General features: G+C 32.4%; 3 protein-coding genes across 3 annotated transcripts; 1 reads left to right on the forward strand and 2 right to left on the reverse strand.

Annotated features, from left to right (window-relative positions):
• Nucleotides 1-839: 839 nt before the first annotated feature.
• LOC119671931 (gamma-aminobutyric acid receptor subunit beta-like) lies at nucleotides 840-6,953 on the reverse strand. The gene is made up of 10 exons (XM_038082818.1): nucleotides 6,426-6,953; nucleotides 4,698-4,894; nucleotides 3,611-3,714; nucleotides 3,443-3,510; nucleotides 2,685-2,869; nucleotides 2,463-2,620; nucleotides 2,112-2,396; nucleotides 1,837-2,055; nucleotides 1,417-1,638; nucleotides 840-1,363 (listed from the first exon to the last, which is right to left on the reverse strand). The coding sequence occupies exons 2-10, from the start codon at nucleotides 4,769-4,771 to the stop codon at nucleotides 1,188-1,190; spliced, it is 1,491 nt and encodes a 496-aa protein (XP_037938746.1). The 5' UTR covers nucleotides 4,772-4,894; nucleotides 6,426-6,953; the 3' UTR covers nucleotides 840-1,187.
• Nucleotides 6,954-8,569: 1,616 nt separating this feature from the next.
• Nucleotides 8,570-10,772, reverse strand: LOC119671932 (gamma-aminobutyric acid receptor alpha-like). The gene is made up of 9 exons (XM_038082819.1): nucleotides 10,664-10,772; nucleotides 10,265-10,425; nucleotides 10,068-10,195; nucleotides 9,925-10,007; nucleotides 9,655-9,857; nucleotides 9,351-9,599; nucleotides 9,102-9,293; nucleotides 8,876-9,041; nucleotides 8,570-8,816 (listed from the first exon to the last, which is right to left on the reverse strand). Exons 1-9 carry the CDS (start codon nucleotides 10,770-10,772, stop codon nucleotides 8,671-8,673), a joined length of 1,437 nt encoding a protein of 478 aa, XP_037938747.1. The 3' UTR covers nucleotides 8,570-8,670.
• A 7,116-nt stretch (nucleotides 10,773-17,888) lies between these two features.
• LOC119667245 lies at nucleotides 17,889-19,805 on the forward strand. Its single transcript, XM_038076536.1, has 2 exons — nucleotides 17,889-19,580; nucleotides 19,734-19,805. Exons 1-2 carry the CDS (start codon nucleotides 17,889-17,891, stop codon nucleotides 19,803-19,805), a joined length of 1,764 nt encoding a protein of 587 aa, XP_037932464.1.
• Nucleotides 19,806-20,171: the final 366 nt, after the last annotated feature.

The following is a 20,171-nucleotide window of genomic DNA, read 5'->3' on the forward strand; positions in this document are numbered from 1 at the left end:
ACCAAAAAAAAGAGAGTACGATAAGTAAATTGTGATTTACGATAAAATTCTAAATAGATAAGATAGACAAATAAAACATATAGTACTAAAACAAGTATATATAATATAACATAATATAATTCTTTTTCCGGGGTGTCAAAAAGCTGCGGTGAATGCTACTGTGATGAAAGATCACTCTTTCCTTTATTCTCCAGCAATACTATATTATAACACTTCTGAAAGAATTATTAGTGTGAAGATCTAAAAAAGATAATGTCATATATATGCCAAAGTCTTCAATTAGTTTTTCATAGTCAATATATATATGAAAATATAAGATATATAAAACATTAAATTTTAATGCTAAAACTCATACTTAATCTTCTGAAGATTGCTTGTTTAAAATGCCTAAGTGATTAATTAAAACAACGAGCAGTAATTTTTGGTGGTTTATTAAATTAAATAAGTTTTCTATTTAAAACTACTTACAATTTTTCATTTGACTTTAGCAAATTTGTTTAATCTATAGAGTTCATGTAGCACTTACGAGTATATTTAAAAATACAATCTAAGATTCGAGCTAAATTATTTGTTCATTTTTTTCGTAATTCTAAAGATACTTTTGACAACTCAGTTGCGCTTATCTGCCACTTTTGTACAGTTTTTAGTTAGTCAAGTAAAAGTAAAAAAATAAAAAAACAGTTCCACATTTTAGTCTAGATATTTTCTAAAAATTTATTTAACCATTCGAAACTACTACTTTATTAAAAACATTGGTTAATTCAAATCTAAAATATATTTTTGTTTGTCCTAAATTACTTTTTTTATCGCTTAAACTTAAATAATTAGTAAAGCCTAAATATCGAAAAATGTTGTTTATTACACATTTAAAAATTTATTAATTGTTTGGGATATCCTTACTGGATTATTTCGCTTTTAAAATTCTACTCAAGAGTCCAATGGGAGTATGTGGGGTTCAAATCTGGCAACTTGCAATATTTTTAAATTGGTTAGTTGATTCCTTGTAAATGCGTTTAAAGTGCATATAAAGAGATCATGTTTTTATATAAAAATCTGGTAGACGTTTTGGTCATGGATTTTAATAATATCAGGTATTTTAGTATATTGGATACAATTTCAAGTTAAAAGTTAAACACTACACACTATTAGGGGTGAACCTATTTGGCGTGAAGTGTTATTGACTGTTATCATTCTAGGATATAGAACAGCCAGTAACCCATGTTGAAAGCTAAAAAGCTAATAGGAAATATCATGCGTGAGTATTTGTCGATAATGTTGACATCCTTGATTTTTGGTATAGTCGCTTTAATGGCAGAGGCACCTTTTTTCAAGGCGTGCAGCATGCGTGGTTTGCCGACAGTCCCTAAAATTGTTCAAAAATGTTTTGATGTTAATGCAAATGAGTCAAACTTTTACCTCTTTGACCTCTGTAACGTAAGTTATTGCGATTTGTTCCATAATTTCGTGTGATACGGAAGCTCGGTGGAAATTTACCCAAGTCTAGTGTCTCGGAGGCTACAGAGCCGAGTGTACTATTGTAATTACCTTTACGTAATGAAGGTATAGGACTCATACGTACATCCTGCAATTCAATAATGTCCTCGGCTGTTGAACACGTTTCGGATTTGTCATTTTTTCCTATATGATTTGTATTGAATTGAAAACAAATATTAATTGACAATGTGTGAGTAGCAGATATGAACTGTCTGTAGTCACAATTATGCTTACACACATGCACACATGCACATATAATGTGATGTTGTTTTTATGTTATGTTTCATAAATTTGTGTCTTGTATATATTCTATTACTAATATAATTCTATGCTTTTCCTCACCAGTTTTTCTGCCATCGGTGTCCTTGCTCTTTTTCACTTTCTTTTTGGCACGTTTACCCCAATACGTATAATTGACGGCTGCATATTCGAGCAATGCTGCGAACACAAACACAAAACACATTACTAAATAAATATCGATGGCTTTTACATAGGATATCCTTGGCAAGGAACTACGCACACCAGTACTAATCGTTGTCATTGTGAGCACAGTCGTAATACCTTCGGGAATAAAGTTAGTTAAACAAAACAAAAATCAAAATGGTTTTTGTGCAAACCTAAAGCGACACGCGCGCTGGTTGCCTCGTGGTTAATCCAAAAGGATACCCAAGACAACATAACAATTAAGATGCTTGGTAAATATGTTTGGAATACAAAGTATCCTATGTTGCGTTGTAATTTGAAAGAGAGTGATAGGCGCTGATAAACACCTGTAGCCAAACGCTCCTTTCGGTCATTTGTTCCATATCCAATAATAGTGAACTGCGGCAGTTCAGCATCCTCAACTCCACGTACTGGTGTCGGTTTCCAATACATAACTACATCACTGACCGTATAACCATCTGAAAGTAGAGTAAATAAATGCTAAATGATATATATATATATAACAGATATGTTAATCAACTCACAGCTTTCAATTTCCACTGTGCAATTTTGCGAATCAAGGGGGTAGTAATGCAAATCCATCATACATGCCAGTGTCGTAGTAAATCTCATGCCATATGTTACCGCACCATCACCTCCTAATCGAACCAATTTATTGCGCTCAGTTACATCATGTAAAAAGCTATGATATGTGGAATATGAAATATATTCATCTTATTTAAGGATGTACATTAATAATGATATACCTGTTTTTGTCATTTGCAAAAAATGTATCAGGTACCCAAATTTTCTCTGCAAAATCTCCTGATAGTGTGAGCACATCATTAACACCGTCGTCATCTGCATCGTCATCATAATAAGGTCCATATGCGTTAAAAGCAAGCCGCTCGTCACGCCAATATTGATTTAAATACATTGTTATTGTATAGTCCTTGAAGAAAGAACAGTATAAACAATTCCAAATTAACAAATTATTATATATAATATGATATATTTTGAATGTAGCAAAGAACTATATTAAATTTTTCATAGAAATATATTGCTATTTTTCTTTGTATTTCAATCAATTTCAATATTAGATGAAGTCATAAGTTTAACTACATTATCCTCGCTCTAAAATATATGAGTTGCTAACAACTCATATGTATATATATAATATTAATTCAGCGATGTAGTTTAGTTAGTCTTTGAAATTATTTTTATCAGCTACAGTTTTAATATTTTCAATCAAATTTCGATTTTCGAATCGTAGGTTTTTGATTTTTCACAAAACGGATCACAATTAAATGATTGATAGTGATTACAGTGCTGTGGTGCTTTGAATCATCAGTTCTTATGAGCAAACAGAGTAACGCATCACATGGTACGTCATTTAAATATTAATCACACATCTGTTCCTTAAGAACATGTCTTAAAGCAAGGAAATGCAATATGTCTAATATATATATTAATTTATTATGTATATAATGTGAAAACGATTGTACAATTTATATATATTATTTACCATGTTAACTTCTGATATAGCGTCAAAGCTAGCAATTGTGAGGTCCATGCCTACATGTAGTGGATCACCTAAAATTCAATGTTATAACAATTTTATATTGCATTAAAAATTTCTATTAAAAAAACTGTATAGGAATTTTATATTTAGTAGTTAAATTGAATTTCTCACCACCAAAATTTGGACGAAGTCTTATGTCATAACCCTGAAGAATTTTGGCAATTGTTTGTGTTACATTTTCTAAACGACCGGCAGCCATTTCTTTTCGTTTGCATCTAAAAAAAAAATTCACTTATATAACATGTTATATTGGAGTCCCTTAAAACAGAGATTTTAATTGTTAAAAATATGAAAACTATTTAAAATTTATATATAATATTTATTATTTTCCTGTTGACAGTATAAGATGCTTTAGTAATAACATCGCTCTTGATAATAATCCTGAGTGATCTATCCTATCCATCGCTGTTTTCTTTTCCTGATGCAATTTCTGGTAGGGGTTATACTATGAAAAACATTCTTTGAAATATTTTTTCGACAGAAGACATTATCTATGCAGTGAAGGTAATTATTGATTAATGTTCGAAGCTAATGGCGAATATATTCTGTAAACTTCCAACTCTATAAGTATATTATTGGTGAACGTACTGAAAGTTTTACCTAATTACGGCATGAGAGAGCATCCAAGGACAAAGTTTTTAATTCTATGGACCTCTTAGTTCTTAGAAGTACTCCTATTTTCAACTTGCAAAATATATGCGGAAATACATGGGATTTCATAAGAAAAAAGCAATCCTCTTAAATACTTTCCCATTTTTAAACCAAGCCCATTATTGGGAACAAATGGTATACATTTTATTTAATTTTTTTCGTTCACGTTTGTCTACTTTTTTAAACGATAAGCTAAAAAGATTAAACTACTTATTTTATATGTGAAATATATTAAGTTTAAAAAAAGTATCTGAAATGTGTAAAAAGACGGCATGGCATGTACTTGGAGATAATTTATGAATTATTCAGCGAAAAGCATTTGTATCTTCAAGGATGCGCTTCTGCGGCCTGTAGATTAGCGATAAAATTAGCGAATGGGCAAACAAATTAAAATGCCTTTGACATTGTCAGCAATTTTGAAAGTTACTAGATGTATGTATGTTCTCTTTGAGGAATGATATAAGAGAAAATGATGCTCGAAAAATAATAATTATTTAATTGAAATTATTTTAGATTATAGTTATTGACATATGAATATTAAACTCACCTTACAGTTGGTATATGTATGAGTACTATAATCACTAAACTGCAGGCTATGCTGAGACCTACAATTCTGATCATCTTGGTTAGAGGTTCGGGACAAGTCAGGATTCTTAAAGATGTTTGTCATGGAAGGTGAAATTCATGCACATTTGTAAAGTAGGACATTTATTGCAATAGTTGCGAAATGCTTTTAATAAAAATCTGGAAGTAATATAAATACATGTATTTAATGACAACAGTTCCTTTTCATTGCTGTTGTGTTGAGTAATTAGTGGATACATTTAGTAATAATGCACTGTTGTATTATGATAATAATGTCGTTCATACGCCGCGCCGCAGTCGATGGATTGTATTCAGAACTCATGTAAAACAAAAACACACTTTAAAAAATCCAACAATTCAGATACATTTGAGACTCAACAAAAGCGTAAATTCAGTTTATAAAAACCTTCATTGGAGTACATAATTGCGTCCAACATTTGCAAGTAGAACGAGTGTGTTAAATACGAATGCACTGCCAGCTGCACGATAACGTTAGATACTTCCGGCGAACACAATCAAGTATTGTTTTTTTCACCGTATGCACCTCGCTATGCCCACAAGGGTGCACTCATTAAGGTTGTGATTTTATAAAAATTGTTTGCATCCTGCACAACTCCTCCCAGCTGGCACAATTGATAAAAAAAAACAACGTGCTTCTACGCGATGCGATTTAATGACTGAGCACAACAACAATAACAACAACAACACCAAAGTCTATCAACGAATTATTTGCTATGACATAAGTTTATTTTTCATTTTAGTATTCGTCAAAACGCTGGCTTTATGTAACCACTGATAAGCTTCTTCTACCGACGGCATTTACACTCAGACTTTCACATTGCAGTTTAATCCTCTTGAACTAGAATTATTGAAAAATCGACCAGGCTCATCCACACACACACACGCACACACACACACACACACACATTTCTGCCTACATAAAAATCGTTAATTAGTTTTTACTGTTTGCAGTCAAAAAATTTTCAAGAGCATTTGTTGCAGCATTTGACCTATTTTGGGCTAAGTTCATTTATTGACACAAATTATGCATTTTTGCTTCTCGAGCTGCTCTTGAAGGACGTGAATTATTCAATAATGTTCAAGGCATTAAATATATGCAAATGCATCAACATAAATGCACAAGTGCCAAGCCAACAACAACAACCATAACAACAACAACAACAACAACAAGAATAGGGCAGGGGTAGGCGTTCACACCGTACATATACAGACAAATCGCATATCCATTAACACAGATGCTCGTTAATACAAATTTTAATTATTTTAATGTACATGTGATAGTTATAAAATGTGCAATTGTGTTTATGTTCACTTGAATGCGTACTTATGTGTATGTATGTGTGTGTGTGTATGTGTGTGTGTCGTTAGGCTTTTATTATCATAACACAAAGTTTGTATTTGTTTTAATTTTCTCCAATTAAACTCAATTTTTTTTAATTAAATTTGTGTCAACACACATTCAACTATGGTTTTAGCTTCGATTAGTTAAATTTTTTTTAACTATTTAAAAATTTTATTCCATTAAATGAAAAGGATTAATTTCAAATTTTGTTAATTATTTAATAAAAATTTATATCCAAAATCATGGCTCCACTAATTTCGCTAATTTTCGTATTGAATAAAATAATTATAATTTTTAATATAATTGCATTTTCCACTGCACATTTACTTAGCGAATCTCATCGGCTGCGATGCGTTTTATTTGTTTTATTCTTATTATCCACTTATTTCACACACTGTTAATGTCCGCTCCTCTTGCGTGCTGTTCTCATTCTGCTTATAATTAACTTTATCTTAATGACTTTTTAACTTCATTCGCTAATGTGGGTAATGACTTTCATACTTTCCGCACCAGCTGGTTCATACGACTTTACACACGTCCGCAACTAATCATCGAATGTGGAGATGAATTAAAATACAGTATCCCGAAAGGATGTTAAAGCGTTTAGTGATACGAGTATATCACATCAATTCATACTTGGGAGATTTTTCAAAAGCATTGAGAGACCATTTTGACAGTTCTTTGGAGTCTGCGCAATTTCATCACTTAGAATAAAATCCTTAAAAGCTGCAAATCATAATTACAGAGCAAAGTGCCATCTATGAGCCATTTATTATTAAAACTACGGCGTTATTGTGTTTTGAACTATAAGGTTAGCGAATTAATCTTAAGATCAAATATGTATATTTTATCTTCTTAAAAAATGTTTCTTTATAAAAAATTATTTAAAATTTTTATTAAATTCAATTAACTAAAGTTAGTTTAGTTGATTAGTTTAGTTATTTAGTGTCATTTAAATTTTTTTACTATCATAAAAATGTAATATCTTAAACTTTTATCAACTTACAATTTCTTAATAGAATATTGGCCGTTAAAAGGTTTACAAATTGTATCCCTTAAGTGGAAATTGTTTAATTCGTGGTCTTAATACAATAATACATTTTGAAGAATAATTGTTTCGATTTTCTAAGGCAATAACAGCTGATAGATAATATAGATTTAGGTGTCGCAACTGAATTGTAAAGGTGACTGGTCCAACGTATGTAATAAAATATATATACATCCGACCACGAACAAACTTAAGACAAGGTTGGCTGGACATAAACATTGTATGAAAAATAAAAGTGGTGCTGAAGCCAGTACAGCATTAGCTGTAAATTGTATTGAGGGCGAACAAGAGCCAGATCTTGACAATGTAAAGATCTTACATAAAGAAAGACATCAAAATAAAAGGTACTTTCTGGAAATGCTTTTAGTACTAAAAATTCCGAATAACAAAAGACTAAATTATAAAACGGATACAGACACGTCAACCAAGCGACTAACCAAATAGATTCATTGAGACTCATTGATATGAAATTTAGTAATAACTACAAAAATTTTAAATTGACTATCTGGTAATTATTTCACTTAATATATATTTAATCATTAGTAGGGAAGTACTTTTTTGATAGTTTGTCAGACTAGATCTAAAAAATTATTTATATTAAACGTGATGGATTTAGTTTTAGATTTCTTTTTTATCATAAGGTTTACTGCAAGGAATGTAATTGAAATACAGTGATAAATCACTAATAACGGTCAGCGGAAACATATCTGCTGATTTGCCACTGCAACCAGCCATTAGCTACATTTCTTATAATTATGCGCTATGGACTGCTTAGGAGCCCCATAATTTGAAAAGTTAGAGTACGTCACTATTGATAGCACTACTTTGATTCACAAGAAGTTGTATGCATGATAGCTACAACAAATCTTCATTAAGATTAACCAGATTAGCCTACGCTGAATTATATTGAATAGGTTAAGACAGTTCTCAAACAAAAATTGAGAAAATTATGAAAAAAAGGGAAAGTTGACAAAAATTTTGAAAAATAAATAATTTGACAATAAAAATAAACAAAAAAAGTTGGAGATAAGATTTAACTATTAAAAACTTCAATCATATTGTGAAGAATCCAATTGGAAACTCAAACAATTTATTTATCATTTTCAAATATTTGTTCTTTTAATATAAATCAAATTCAGTTCTCACAAAAACGCTAAGGCAAATGATTGCCATCTGAAAACAATATTTACATTATCCTCCTTAACGTAAATGTTTGTTTCCAAAAAAAACATTTTCGTGTTGTTTATTTTATTGATGACATAAAAGTATGTAAATTTATTAAAATTCATATTTACAGATGGCAATTGATTGCCTACAATAGCGAAGAGGTTCACAAATTGAATAGGAAGAAAATTTCATCTTAAAGAATTTCCACTAAAATCTATATTAGAATTTAGTGTAGAAATTATTTAGATTTCGATGGTAAAGATTTTAATTTTTATTATCAAACATAACTATTTATTAACAACAACTTTAACGGTTTTGACATAACTCAAATATTGCATATTCTTTCACATATTTACTTCAACCTTTCAGAGTTGACCAGGAGAACTCTTTTTTGTACATGCCATATGCCAACCAATAGAGCAAATTGAATAGAGCGAATGACATTGGGAAGGCAATACGAGCGATGCGATCGATTGTGGAAACACTATTCACGTAACGAGTTCCTGCAATAGATATTGCAAATAAAATCACGTTATAAGGACTACGGATATTTGGGACATACCCTTTATAACTGCAGCATCTCTTTCCCGTTGCTTCCTAAATTTGACGTCACCCTTTAGACAGAGCCACATCTGTCTTCCCTTTGAAATGATTGGCGGTTCGGTTTGTGTTGTGCGTTCCATAGTAGAAGCATGAGATGACGGCGCTTGAAATATATGTGTAGGATCCTATGAATGTGAAGTTATGAAAATAAGGGTATTTACTGTTATATTAGATAGGTGTATTACATTATATATGGGACAAATTGTGATATTTCGCTTGCGAAAATTACCCTGCATAGATTGAGATAAATCGCATATGGACTCGTTACTTTGGCCAGGCGTACAACTTTCACTGACATCCTCGTGCTCTTGTTCAAGTGGGTCTTCTTCAATATTTTCCCATTCATCTTCGCTTGCAGGTATCTCTCCGCTGCCGACCTGCAAAAATGTGACAATAGTTATAACGCAAATGGAATGAACCAGTTAGTGACTTACTTTAGTGAAATAGTGTACTCCGGCAAATTCAAGAAGTGTGGCAATACAATAAAGAAAACTCATCAATAGAAACCAGTCTAAAGCAGTTGCATATTTCACTTTCGGCAAGTCAGTGCGTGAGTCCAAGCTTATTGTAGAAAGCGTCAAAACAGCGGTCACACAGAGACCAACACGATCACTTGTGGCTTCTCGATGTATCCAAAATGAAACCCACGACAAAACAACAATCAAAATGCAAGGAACATAAACCTAAAATAGTAAAAATTTACCATTAAAAATAAAATTTACGTTGTAGAAGATTTACTTGTATTAAAAAATAGCCCGTATGTCTTTTTAGATTAAACGCAACATGAAGTACGGAGAAGTCGCCTTCCCTTCGCGTATATGTAAAGTTTCTATGTTTCATGCTTATTAAATCGAACTGATTTAGGGTCATTCCAGGAACGAAAGATACTGCGTCGTCTTGCCCTTTCCATTCATAGACCAGTTGCCGATTTGCGTAGCCGTCTGTGTGTAATTACATATATAAGTAAATATTTGATATATAAAGCATTTATTATGAGAAGACGCTTACAACTGCCAATAATTAGAGGACAGGATTGTCGATCCATAGGAAAATTTTTAAGTTCCATTGGGCAAGTGGCTTTTATGGTTAATCTTATAGTTGATGAAAATATTTTTTAAATTTTTATAAGTTTAATTGGGAATGATATTTACCTCATTGAGTACAAAATGTCTCCATCTTGACTTAGTCTTAATAATTTGTTGGGCACTGTAATTGTATGTATGTGTGAATGTTTTCCATTATAGAAATATGTGTCAGGTCGCCATATCTTATCCAACATCTTTAATGAAAAAATTTTGTAAAACATCTGCGCTTGAAGAGAACTAAATATAATAACGCTTTTGTATACCTTTATGCTGAGGGATAAACTCTTAATTGGCCCTTGAAAACTAAGTCTTTTGTCCCGCCAGTATTGACGAAAGTAACAATCCATAGAATAATCCATGTCGAGTTCCGAAACAGGACCCATACTGCGAATAAGAATATTTGTACGTACCACTGTCGGTATTCCTAAATAAATATGTTTATATGTTTTGTGTTTTAGCAAAACTATGTACTATCAAATGTGAAAATTCTGAAGAAATGAGAAATGAGAATCGGTAACAAAAAAATGTCTTTAAGCTAAAGAACTATTTCAATTTATATTTATTGGTTAGTATTAATCTCCTTAATTATATGATATATATGATATGAACCTTATATATGATATGAACTTTAAAAAAATGTCTTCTTAAAAATGTCTTCGTACCTTGTCCATGTGTCGGGAGCTGGGACTGTTCGTAACTTTTCAAGAGATTCTCCAATATGATGGAAATATTTCTGCTGAGCATATCAGTGGAGGTAGTGCGTTTACGCATATTTGTGGTAGAATTTGTTGTTGTTTCATTTTTAAAATCATCGGTATTTCCCGGAGTTGTAGTATTTGAAAGGCGCTTAAAGCGCATTTTTTTCAATTGAAACAATTTTTTGTTGTTTGAATCGTCAGGAAAAGTGCGAAAAGATTCATATATTCGTGAAGCCATAATATCTTTGGAAATATTAGGTATCACATTAGATCGAATGGCAGGCGTTGAGTCATTTTTGTTTTGAGATTTTCTGGGCGTTGATGTTTTGCTATTGAAGAAATAAAAAATGTGATTCTGAGGGTTTGTCAATATTATGAAAAATTTTAGAAAATTCTTACCGAATTATATTAAAAATCATATCCACGGTGTCATTTAAACTATTAATTTGTGGATTAGACACAAATTGGGAGGAAACGTTAATTTTATCAGATTCAAAGTAGGATGTCATGTTGGGCTGCTTTAAGGAAAGCCATACTTTCGTTTCAGTGTTCGAGCGATTATCTTGGCAATGAAATTCTTCGACACCGACTAGGAATATTAATCTGAAAGACAAATTTTAGCAATTAAGGAAGTGCAAATGGTGCCTTTTCTTTGCTGATGAAAGTGAAAGTTGAAACTGTTTAGATGGTTTATAATCTCATTAAATACTTTTAATGTTTCCTTTTTTTTATAAGTAAATGGTGGGTTAAGTGTGAAAATTTTTTTCTAAATTTTAAAGTGGAAGAAAATTAAAGATTTCAAGAAGGTACAAGAGCAAAAGAAATTAAATGAAAACCAGAGTAATGCTCGCCTAATGGTCACTTGACATGTGTGAATGGCGAATAGTAAGAATGTGACTATCTTATAATAGTTTAATGAGACTTCTATTAAGAACATAAAATGTTGGAGCTGAAAAGCGTACGTGAGCAATGGCATACAGTCGCATGAGAGTCGTAAATTGGAAAGTGCTTACTGAATTTTTCCGTCATTAAAATAAATCCTTATAAAATATAAAAAGGCAGCTCACACGTTTCGTAGTAAAACGGCGAAACATATATTGCAGTTAAGATAAAAAACTGAAGTATTCCCTCCCTTGCACATTTTTTAAGTCTTATACTTCAAGTGGTTGTAACAAAAAATGGCCGCGAAAATCTGAATTACTGCATTTATCCACTATTCTTATATGCACAATAAACTAAATACTTTCGTAGAGGTTTAAATAAAAAATTTAGAATACCAGCTGCAGTACTATTATGTTCTAGCGTTTAGCAATTAAACTCTTAAGCTGAAGCATCTTGTAACTTGGCGATAAAACTCATCCTGTTTGCCATCCGAACGCAACTAATATGTCTTCTCAAAAACTCAACAGAAGTAGAGGCAATATTTTGATCTTGAAATGACTTCATTTCAAAATAATGCAAGTATGTTTTGCAAGATGAAATTAACACAAAACCGAATTAAATCTCTTATCACATCTTCAGCTCTCGTCTCTTATTGACAACACATTTTAGTAGTATCCTTTAATATACATATTTCTGATTAAGTGGTATTTGAATGTCTATGCATTTAAAATGTTTTGAGTGTTCCAATTTTGTCATCGTCATCATCATCGTCAAAGCGTACGCATATCACAGTGATGAGTCAAAGTTGTTAACATTTTCGCAAAAATGTTTTTAAAAGTAAAAAATAGTTTATTGCCCACAGGTGTTTATAGACAAAAAATGTTCATACATCTGTAAGCTTTCCTCATGCTTTCATTCATACATCAGCAAGGACATGGAAAAATGTTGTCATTTTTTCAGTTTTGTAGACTTGCTTTTTTCTACTTCTTTGCATTATTTTGTCATTTTTCGCATTAAGTAACCGACATGTGGAATTTAATTTTAGTTTTCCTCCAAGGCATTTCGACCCGCTCGTTCTCACCTTACGGCTCAGGTTACTTCTAATTTCATTTCTGGTAAGTGCACATGTGCAATTCGAACTGGAACCGCTAAGTTAGATGAAGAAGGAAGAAATATGATGGATAGATGGATGCGTTCCATTCAAAAACTGTGGCGTTTCGTCATGTGGTTAACATTGAATAAAGGGTTAAAAAATTTATGTCAGTAGCCGCACACGTTTGTATACAGATTACTTTCACCTTGGAGATTGACTTCCAAGCAAAGGGTGTACCAAACTGATGCTCTCTTATTAATATTTGAATTATTGTTCGCAGCCGATGTATGGAAATGGTTCACTTTGAATTGTATAGATTCAGCGGTAAAGTCCTTGCTCATTCCACCTTGTCCCAGAGCCTAAAGCGAATTTGCTGTACTTTAAAACATGATGTAAACATTATTTTCAATTCCGTATAAATGATTTGAAACCGGTTTAATATTATGGTATATTATTTGATCTAAACCATGTTTGTTAGTTAATTGGAAGCAGTGCCTCCTGTTCTAACAATAGCACAAAATGTAAGCACATTTCATGAAAGCAAATATTTTTAGTGCTAACTGGGAAAGTATATATATATATATATATATGTATGTAGGAATGGTGACACTACACAATAATGGCGGACAATCTTTTGTAAGAACAATACTAACTTAAAGACAACACTGACAGAAAATGACAGACTAAAGCAAAATAATATCGTGTGTGTGTGTGTGTTACGATGGTGGGTAAAACCGCATATATATTGTTCATAAAGCATATACATATGTTATATGCTATATCATTACACGATTCATGTCTTATGTAATTTTCTCCACTATGTCGCTAGTCAAAGCTTCATCCGATCCTATTGTGTTATTACCGCCTATCAAAGCGGTACATACGAATATTATACGTGCTTACACATATAAATACCAAAATGAAAACGTAGATTTTATTCAGAAGTTCAAAATAGTGATAAATGAGTGCAGAGCTCTTCCTTCCCTTATAACGAATCTAGAAAAGATTTTAAGTGCACGTCCTTAATTATCAAGACAATGTAATTGTCCCAATGAAAGTAATCTCAATGAAAGTAGAGAAAGTAATTTACAATTCAAGAAATGTACCTAGAATGTGTAATATTTGTTGCGGTGTTATTTAAGAACAATAAAAAACAAAAATAAGTGAAAATAGTAATATAACCACCAAAGAAAGAGAAGCGTTTTTTGTTCAAAATCACTTGATATATTAAAAAAAGTCCAACGGTTTAAATGCCAATTCTGTTCAAACAAACGCTTGCCTTCAAAGTTCCTTCAGTGAAATTTTTAGGACTCTAAAATCTTTAATGCTTGAAGGTATAAATATATTTTTCCGCTGCTTAATCAGAACTTGTATAAAAGTTTGGTGTGATTTGAAAGGATGTGGGCTACCATTACTAACAACCAGCATTTCACTTAAAAACGTCCAGTGCGTTGCAATTGATTTTATGAAATTCAGTGAGAACGCAAGGCATGTGAAAAGGATAAAGACGTCATCACTTTTCAAAAACTTGCGATTGAGTTGCTGAAATTGGTTACTTCTAAAGTTTGTTCATACCTGCATGAAGACTTAAGTATTTCCACTTGACTTAGTTTGTGAAAGTGTTTTTATTCTTAAATGATTTGAACTCCTTGCATCTACCTCCTAGGACATCATAGATTGTGTTTCATGTGTCTCGGATTCATGTGACTATCGTTTTGTTATTGATTCCAATATTCCATTCGTTGGCAATTTTCATACAGTACAAAGACATTTACGGCTTTCACATTGTCGACTTAGTGCATAATTATATAAGATTATCCTTTTCATAATTTTTAGAATGAAGTGCGCCACCGTTCGGTCCATCTCATACCAGTTGATTGGTTCGAATTCAATAGGCAGCGTTTCGTTGCAGTTTGCGTATGCTTAAGCGGCCCTAGTTCTGCGCTTCGACTTGTTGGCTTTCGATATTTCCTGCTGCATTTCGATATCTCTTCCACAGCCGGTAAATGCACTCTGCAGCTCTTAACCTAAACTGCTTATAGTGTCATCGGTATTCGAAACGTTGGTGACGTTGGTGACGTGGTGCTGGTGACAGCACCACCACCACACTCTGTTTCAGCGTCAGTACAAACGCCTGCTTAAGCTTCGTTAAATTTGCTTGATTTGCAAAATTGTATCTTTTGTGTTGTGCACACTTTGTAACAAACATAAAGATTTTATATTTTATATAAATTGACGCATACGTAACACTGTAGCACTGTAACACTGTAGGACTGTAACACTGTTAGGCAGTCATACTTATGTCAGTGCCTCCATCTATGTTCTCTAAATCATTCAACAAAATGCAAATGAGCAACTTGTGCTCATTTTAATATTTTCCAATACTTTTCCATTTAATTTTTTTCCATTGCTGGCTGATTTAAAATATTGAATTTTAATTATTGATTCCTCATAAAATACGCATTCAAGTACTCTGGTGTTTGATCTGACACAATCCAAGTGCTAATTTGAAAGTTTTGATTTGTGTATGAAAGGATTTAGTCTTAATATATTCAAATTTGCTTATTATAAGTAAAAGCAAAAGTAAGTAAAAGACTTATATGTATAAGTATATCATATTAAGTAACATAATTCATGACATGACAATTTTTCGAGTGTATATAACTCAAAACTCAAACAGTTCTATTTCTCTGTGGAAGGCTAGTCTCTGAAGGAAGAGAGTTTGGCCTAGAGATGTTCCGTTCAAGATCAAAATATACAGATGACTGATTATAGGCATTCGCGAAGTTGATGCTGTGGGGGATGTGCAATAAAAGCAATAAAAAAATCAACCAAACTACTATTTATTTCGAATCCACTGTTTGTAGGTAGCGAGAGATCTGCAGAACATTCAAAGTCAAATGTGAACTTAAAAATAAACACAGAAGATTGCAAAAATGGTCATATATCCTATGAGGAAGTTGATGCTGTGGGGGATGTGCAATAAAAGCAATAAAAAAATCAACCAAACTACTATTTATTTCGAATCCACTGTTTGTAGGTAGCGAGAGATCTGCAGAACATTCAAAGTCAAATGTGAACTTAAAAATAAACACAGAAGATTGCAAAAATGGTCATCTATCCTATGAGGATAGCATCAGACAAGCGGTATTAAGAATCCAAACCGAGGTTTTTATAATAATGCTGTGAAATATCAGTTATCTATGTATTAAATTAAATGTAATGACATTTCCTTAGTATGAATCAAACAAACTCAATATTTTTTTTCGGGAAATTATTCTTTAGAAGTATAGAGTAGTTAAATAATATTTATTACATTTATTATAATTATCATAATTATTATTAGTTTTATTATTAGAAGCGACAATGATACATCATGACCTATTAGAACTGTCGTACTATTCCTAGGACGAATCTTTTAAGCTAACCTAGACAAATTAAGATTACTGTAAAAACTAACAATATTAGCTTGATAAATTGATAAATTGAATAATTGATAAACATTCGTTTATTTGAATTTTCGGAAAAGTGTGCCCACATTTCTATCTAATACAGTATAGCATAGTTAGCTGCTCAAATTGTCAAGCGCTTGACAAATGCCAGATCTGAATATTTTGAGTATTGAATATTATTAGATTTGTAAATATCTACGCGAAATCTTTCTAATCGATAATATCGGGTTCTTGTTGTATGCAATTGAACGATATATTCTGAAATTCTTAAGATTATTTCTTTTCAACATTTTACACTTATTCACTCAGGAATACGCAACCAAATGCAAAAAGATTTCTGCTTTAGATCTATCAAAAAAAAAATCAAAAGTCATATCGACCAAATGACTTCAATCCAGATGGATTATATACAATTTATGTTTTGTATTTAATAGTTTTAAAATAATATATTATTATATCTTATTTCTTTATATCTTATTATATCTTATTTTATTTAATCGCGTATTTATTGTAAATTTATAATTAAAGATAAAGTATTATTTCTTTTTATTCTTGTTACATTTTTGTGTTTAATTCAGTTTTCAAGGACTTTATGAAAAGAATTGTATCCGGCATGCATCGAATTTTGGCTAATCATCGATGTAACATGGGCAAGTGAATATGAAATGGCCTTTCCGCTTCCTGTCTTTGAGGCATTGAAAAATGAAGAAAATTCGCCTCATCTTTGCATTTTGAAAAATGTAGTGACTTCATAATGAAAGTATGGAAATATATTATATTACATTATTAATTCCATTGGTAATTATTTTTTAAGTGACTTTCTTTTTGGATTGTATACACATATCCTCAAAGGACTTTTACATTACATCGTTGTGTTTAAAAAAACGGTATTACTTACAAAAGAAAGAAGAACTGTGGACGCTTAAGAAGCGCCATATTTCATTTAATTAACTTTTAAATAGTTCAAAAAGATTCTCTTATTGAATTTATTATTTTTTTTCTTGCTAATGTGTGGATTAATAATTTTGTTTTGAAAAATTAAATTTATTTATTAACTGCACTGAGTAATTTTTAAAAATATTCTACATTTCACTTAAGAGCGTCGTTGTGTACTGTTTCCTTTAGCAACGGTTGATGCGTGACTGATGGATTGAAAAACGTTCCTAGCAGCGTTAGAGGATGCAAGCTCAGAGGCAACTGCTGCAACAAATGTTTTGGCGCTAAAACGCAAAACTGACAGTAGCTCACAGCAGTGTAAATTTAGAATCCGCAAAATGGCAGTGGGAGCAGTTGACATGCGCCATGTTGCCACTAAGCACGTGCTGCTTGGAGAGACGAAGGAATGCGCGGTGTAGCACAATGTGGAGTAGATAATAATGTACCGTGCCGCAAATGTAAACATTGCAACGTATGCAAAGGAAAACCGAGCATTTGAGCAAATAGCATTCATTCATTGATAAACAAAGTCAGATGTGTTGAATGAACTCATAAGGACACAACAACGTGCAAGATGGAAGATGGAAGATGGCAGAGGTGTAGGGAGGGTAGTGTGTTGCAATTCTATTTGTTTATGTTTGTATTTGTTTACATTTTGTTTTAATTCAATCAACTTCCAGAAGTGCAACACCAAATTACCACAAATTATTACCTTATGAAAAAATTTGAACAAAGACAATCGAATTTATCGTTGCGATTCACTCAGTTCTGAAAGTGGTATAGATTGAAGCAGGTGCTTTTAATAAAACTTGGATGATTTCAAATGATGGCATTTTCAACTGCACTCTCTTTGTATCTTATGGAATTTTTATCCAACACAACTCAAGTGCAAAATTATATGTGGAAGTTGGAGCTGGTTAATGATATAATATTCTCAGCTGATGAAGAGCGCCGAGTGGAAACGATTGTGTACTTTGGAGAGTCGACTTATATAGAGTCTTACATTACTGCCTCATCTGGCACACCCAAAGTTGTGGAAACGAATGAGTATAGCGATATAAACTTCTATGATGGTTCGGCTACCAATCGGAACATCTTTTTCATTGCTGTTAGCCCCTTGGAGCACAAGTCACTGTGGAATCACTTAAACAATGCCTTTCTTAATATGCAAGGATCTGTTCGTGGGATATTCATAATACCGCGGCATATTTTAGAACCTATTACAAACTTAAAGGAACACTTTATCTGGTGCTGGCAGCGTGGATTTGCAAATGTCCTAGTCTTGGTTGAGAGCAAAACCCGAACGCAACATTTCGATATTTACGGCTATAATAAATTTCCAGACCTTCGCATTTTTAAACTTTCCTCGGATTTGAGGTCTGAGAGAAAATATTTTCATGATAAGTTTTCGAATTTTTTGGGCTATAGTATGCGAACGCCAGCACAATTTGATCCGCCACGAGTGTTTCATTTTTTTGACTCAAAGTCCAAGTCCTTTAAAATACGTGGATGGGCTGCTAATATGCTAAAGGCTTTTCTCCAGAAACACAATGGCAGCTTACAAATAGTTGAACTACAAAACTCAAGTCGGTATGACATTCTCTCAATTATTAATCAAATCAATGAAGGCGAGCTCGATATTTCAGTGCATCCCTACATTCCATATGGAAAAGTTAGGCTAAGTTATCCCATTAAAATGATGCAATGGTGTATTTTAGTGCCTTTTAGCGGTGAAATTGAAGCATATGAATACTTCTTAAAGCCATTCCATTCAAATCTCTGGGTGAGTTGCGTAGTAACATTACTGTATCTGAGCTTAGTAAAAACATTTGCTAGTTGGCTTATGAAACACTTGAAATATAAAGTGGATCTTGGACAATCTCTTCTACATGTAATTCGGTTGCTTCTGTTTTTACCCCAGCCTAGCATAAATAGGACTAAGCGCTTTAATTGGTATTTCGCATTATGTTTCATACAAGCGTCGGTGCTCGGCTTTGTGCTGTCTAATCTCTACTTAACGATTCTGACAAGTTTGCTTACATCATTGGTATTTGAACCACAAATAGACACATTGCAGGAAATGGTGGAACGTAATATAAAGATATATGTCATTAACCATGAAATTCCAATTTTGCTAAGCAGTAAAGGTATTCCTCGCGATTTTGAAAAACTTTTTATTCCTTTCAATGCTACAGAATTGGTAAGGGAACTGCTTCAGTTAAAGCGTGACAAAGCGTTTCCTGCACGTGAAGACATGAGTTCTTTTGCGTTGTCACAACAAATCCACTTACAAAGGCCGATTGTTCATATTGCTAAGGAATGTATTACCACTATTCCAGTTGGTTTTCTGATACCTACACACTCGCAGTTCGAGAGGGTGCTTAATGCTTTCATAATACAAGCGGCTGATTCCGGACTCATAGAAAAATGGTTTGAAAGTTCAATTGGTGATGGTTTGCAAGCAGGTATTATTCATTTACGTAAGGATGTACCATTAAAAACACGTCCACTTAATCTCGTACATTTCCAATTTGCGTGGATTGTTTTGGCTTGTGGCATACTGATGGCTTTTATCGCGTTCCTTCTAGAAAATATAAAGCGGATCATGAGACGAATTAAGTTTTTTGTTATTTATTACTAAAGAAAACATAACCTTTAAAAACAAATACAGAAAAACACTCATAAAATCACATCAAACACGCCTACCTTGGATCGATTAGCTAAACGCTCTATCGAAAATTAGTAATCAAAGTTAATGCACTTGAAGAAAGTATTGTTCTATAGCAAAATATATTTAAATGTTTATGCAAAATATTTATTTTTATTTAGTTTGGGGGTTTGGAATGCATATACCTACTTTTAAATTGCAAACCGTTTTCTGGACAGTAGAGTTTTATTAATATCTGAGTATTGGGTTCAGTTTTAAGAATACTTAAGTGATGAATAAATGTTGAGGTAGATTTATTGTCTCACTTCTCGAAATTATGTATTATGTGTTATAACATATATTAATATACTACCGGGTTTAATGCAATTAAATGGTCTTTCAGGCCACTGGTGATAAGGCATACACCAGATAAACTGGAAAGCTTTGGATACTCAAATAAGA

The sequence above is a fragment of the Teleopsis dalmanni genome, chromosome 1 (genome assembly GCF_002237135.1).
Source record: "Teleopsis dalmanni isolate 2A chromosome 1, ASM223713v2, whole genome shotgun sequence".
NCBI lineage: Eukaryota > Metazoa > Arthropoda > Insecta > Diptera > Diopsidae > Teleopsis > Teleopsis dalmanni.